Source organism: Halyomorpha halys, unplaced genomic scaffold, assembly GCF_000696795.3.
Source record: "Halyomorpha halys isolate HHAL.00 unplaced genomic scaffold, Hhal_1.1 Scaffold494.1, whole genome shotgun sequence".
NCBI classification, from domain to species: domain Eukaryota; kingdom Metazoa; phylum Arthropoda; class Insecta; order Hemiptera; family Pentatomidae; genus Halyomorpha; species Halyomorpha halys.
The window spans coordinates 1,405,207-1,410,201 of record NW_027110283.1 but is presented as its reverse complement, the minus strand read 5'-3'; the positions used below and the strand labels follow the sequence as shown (position 1 = coordinate 1,410,201).

The 4,995-nt window shown below is 26.2% G+C and overlaps 1 protein-coding gene across 1 annotated transcript in view; it reads right to left on the bottom strand.

The window, feature by feature from the left end:
- Window positions 1-266: 266 nt before the first annotated feature.
- Window positions 267-4,995, bottom strand: part of ldbr (lariat debranching enzyme) — a 13,298-nt gene continuing 8,569 nt past the window's right edge. The window contains exon 10 of the mRNA XM_014425082.1: window positions 267-2,574. Within this exon, the coding sequence (XP_014280568.1) occupies window positions 2,468-2,574 (107 nt within the window). The 3' untranslated portion in view covers window positions 267-2,467. The remainder of the gene's footprint in view (window positions 2,575-4,995) is intronic.

Below are 4,995 nucleotides of genomic sequence, written 5' to 3'. Positions count from 1 at the left end.
CTTATTATTTAAATTCTTAATTAACTACTTCATATAATATTTCGGTCTATATTACAGTGCTTCCTCTCATACTCATAATACAGTACTTCTTTATGAATATCAGGCACAAAGATAACTTACAGTCTGTTAAGGTAGCTGAATAATTTGATATTAACAGTCTTAAAATTACATTGTGAAAATAATATAAGCTATTACTGAATCAAACATATGGATGTTTAATGGTAATTTTACAAATAGGAATAGGATAGGTCTCAATAATAACAAAATTCACGGATTCAAAAAGCTATATTTAAACCTTAATATCACATCCAAATAATCAACCACAATTTTCAGAAAATAAAAGAATGCAACAAAATATCATACACGTGCATACAAAAATTATACAAAATCAATTTTAAACCTTGAAATTTACAAGTATATTATAAAAATAATAATTAGTCCATCAACAGACTTCAAAGATGCCTGAATTGAGAAGTTCGTAGTATGCAGAGGAGACCATTTGGCCAGCACTCAGCTCCAACTGCTTGATTTATCTTATAGCTAATGTCAGGTACTCATTTTAAGGGTTGAGCAGACCCAAGAAGCATCTTTTAACTCTTTTAGTGCTGAATGATATTATATTATTGTTCATAGTAATTGAAAAAATTACCTTTTACGACATATATCGTTGCTTATTTGATGGCTTCTTACAATTTGACGTGAATGATATATGATATACCATTATTGGCACTTTGAGCTAATACTGACGGTAAACAAAAATATTTCATCACTCAGTACTAAAGGGGTTAAGCCAGGATTTCTACCTGGATAAGCCAATCAAATTATGTTCCAAAAAAAAATTTAGTATGCCAGGCCACAATTTGAACTGGTTCATTAACCATAGAAAGCTCTACTTCCTATACCAATTCGCTCCCTATGGAATTAAAAATTTAAATTAAATCTAAAAATAAAGTGTACAATAAAATAAAAACATAAAGTAAATTAAATTAAAAACTTTTAGAAAAACATCATAGTATAATACATAAATTATAACATTATTAATATAATTTATTAGGATAAACAAATTTCACTAACCAATTGATAATAAACAATTCATCATTGGAATTTTCTTTCTGAGTAATCGTGTAAAAATACTTTTGCTAAAAATATTTTCTATATTAATCATGGTATTAGAAAGGGAATCCAGAATATTTCAATAAGTAGGTGATGTATCTAATGAATAAAGTATGGAGCTACTTTGAACTACAAAAAAAAAAAAAAAAAAAAAAAAAATTAGACTGACAAATCATCCTTGTAATTTTAAAGAACTGACTAAGTTAAACTATAAACCCGATTAGACTTGAATGAATCACAAATATTGAGCTAATAGCACCTTTAGGCATACCTTGAAATAATAGTTTGATTAAACAATAAAATTTAAAACCTAAAATTAATTTATATTTTTTCAATTCGATCTAATAAAAATGGAACATTAACCTGAATCAAATACAGTATCAGTATAATTAAATTTGGGTGGTAAATGAACAAATTAAAATCTTACTTAAATAACAATCTTGAACATCTAACCCTGTATGAGTCAAAATAAATAAAATGTCATCTTCTATGACATTTAAATCATATTAACTTTAAAAATAACTAATTTTGTAGTACAAGAAGTAAGATAATTTCATTAAATCATCATAATTACCATAATAACATGGCTTATAATAAATTTTTACAATAAAATAAATAGTAAAAGCTAAAAGAATGGATAATTCTGAATAGGATTATATCCCTTCCAATCAGTAAAAAATAAAAAAAAATAAAATGTGCAAAGATACAATACAATGAAATTCCACTCTTGAGATTAATATCACATTTAAACTAAATTTATCATTTAGTTTGATTTTAATATAATCGCCCAAGCATGGTGCAATAAGCATATAACTCAAAATTAAAAATGAAATTGTTAAAAAATATTAAACATTTACTACCAAAAATAGTACTATAATTTCATCTGGAACAGTTACAAAATTATCTATTTCTTTTTAAAAATAAATCCTGAAAAAAAATACAATTTAAAAACAATGATGAACAAATAAAGTTGGTGGAAGGAGATGATGTATTTAAGGAATAATAAAATTATGCCGAAATCGAAAGAAACAAAAATAACTCTGACATCAATTTATCTGTATTAGACAGCTGTTGAAGCCATGGTAACTAATACAGACATGCTAAAATATGTACTTCTTGATTAGTCAGAAATAACATTAAATAATGTAATACACTACCTCCCTCCACAATAAGTTATGGAAAAGACATTGTCCATATAACCAAGTTAAAATTGTTTAAAATTAAAACAGCACTATTGTAGCATATAAAATATAACATAATAATAGTAAATCATTTAAATACTTAATTAAACTAATAAAACTATATCAAGTTTAACATAATAATAATTTGAACAAGTTTACATAGTCATTAAAACCTATTCATCATTATTCCAATAAATATCTTTATTACGCCTTTTAAATTTTTTTGGACCTGTAATTGTTTTTGCTACTTCCTCTTCTACTGGCCTTTTGGGAGATTCATCTGAAAAATCATCAAATGGTTATTTTGTATCAAGCTTTTATATAGAACTGAATAAGTTTAAATTTAATTCAAGTTTTCGATTATTCTAGATGTTAGAACTACAGATCAGATTAGATGTATAAGAATATTTATTATATGAATTTATCCTTAAATATTATCTGAATAGACCTGCAGGTCTAAACAGCCAAGTAATAGACTTTTATTTAAAACTAATTTAATTATTTTTAAATAACAAGAAGGTTCAATATACGTTTTTTCATTAAATCAAATTATGGTTTTGTTTATTTATGTTGTTCTTTGCTGACCGCACCCCCCGACAAACTTCTTCAAGTAATTTAAGGATATATTTCAGTCAATCAATATACTATGCCACTAGGTCACTTTACTTTGGAATAAACCTAGATTTTTCATTATAATGCATAAATAATCATTACAAGAAAAAATAAAATGAGTCGTCGACTTTCAAACTGGAATAAATCCAAATCATGAAACTTTTCAGGGAAAACAAAATATTTATTAGCTAATATTATTTCAATAGGCAAATAATTACCAGGTCAATCTAACATTCATTTTCTTGTGATAAATAAGATTAAATGAATTAAAAAATAAAATTCTATGAAAAATCCTATCTCTTTTTCACATTCATTTTCTTTATGAAAAAAAAAAAAAAAGATTTCACAATAATAAGGTAAACTAAAAATTGTAGTTTTACAATATTGATTTTTAGTAAAAATAGTAATTTTTACTAAAAATAATCATTTTTAATAATAACTTTTAAAATATTGATGTTCACATATTTAAACAAACTCATTCTCTTGAATACCAAAACAGGTTTCTTCATCCTCATCAGTATCAATTCCAATAGTGCTTTTAATAAGTATAAATGTTCTTTCATCTGCTGGTTCACATCCTTTAGATTGGAATTTTTAATATAATGTCTTTCTCAAGTTAAACAGGTTTGCTTTTTTTTTTAACAGATTGAAAGCATTCTGTATTCCTATAATCACATAATAATTCCTTTTGCCCCTTACGAATGTGGTAGACTTAGCATTTTTGTTCCAAATAATTCTCTTTGAATAAATTTAAATTGACACTGGCTAGGTTGTTTCAGTAGTCCAGAGAATGCTTCCAACAAAAAGTTAAACACTTTTTGGAGAAGGGCTTTCTGTGATTTGAAAATATTTCATCATAATAGGTGAGACAAATAATAACACAAATCCATCGCAACAAAATCGAACATTTGTGATGCAAGCTGAAAAGTCAATAAAATTTAGCAGTCATACAAAGCGTTTGACCCTTTCTTTTGTCTCATTCTAGTAATAAATAAAATTGGTCTGATTTGTCACTATTAATAAATTATATGTGTGGAGTTGCCCCTAGAAATACGGTGACTGGTTAGGTACTTGATGATTTGGCATACAGTTTTTAGGCAATAAAATAAAATAATGATAATTTTTTTCTTTGTCAGATATCATACATTTTTTTTTCTTTTAGCTAATGGACATTAATTTCTATTTTTAGATAGCCCATCTCCACAGCAATGTTTAATTTTCTCCTCAAAAGAAAATCCTATGGAACTCCATCCCTCCCAACATTCATCGCTCCAATACCCTCCTTACCATTAAATCCTGCCAGTTCAATCATTTCTTATGCATTCAGACCCCATAAAATAGTAAATCAATATAATTGTAAATATGTATATAAATAATTACAGCGTTCTTAACTATTTTTACATCATTTTCTTTTTTTTTGTTTTATTGTCCAACTGATTAAAGTTAGGAAGTAACTTATAATTATTTTTTATAATGACTATTTATATTTCTTTGTATTTTTGTTAAAGTACTTTGTTGTAAAAAGTATCTCTGAGGCTCCTCAGCCCACATCTGTCTATCTCTCTGTATTATTCTAAAGGGATTTGTCCCAGAATAAATAAAGTATTATTATTATTTATCCCTGTGTTTTCTTGCTTCTGTAATATTGGCCTTCAATCGTTTTGAATTGGCTTCAATTTTTTTTTATGATAATTATTACATTTTCTTTCTTATTTTCAAATTTTAATGATAGCTTATCCCCCCTATATTTTCTTTAGGTATAGATCCATTTTGAGCAAACCTCTTCAATATACTTTCCACTCTCCGTTTTTTAAATGAAAGAATTCTCAAAAATGCATCCTTGCAAACTTGAGCATTGATGTTTTTTGTTGTAATGAAGTATTTGAAAGAGCTCTGAAGCTACCGCTTTATTCTAGGGGCACTGGTGTCTTTCAACATTAACAAATCTGGTGTCAACAGCGAACACAATAATAAATAATTTAATTAATATTCAATTTAATTTAATTAAATAGATAATGAAGAATAGATAGAAATCACTTTTTTTTTAATTTATCGGTTGTTTAGTTTGAAAAGATATTCAGGACAAGGA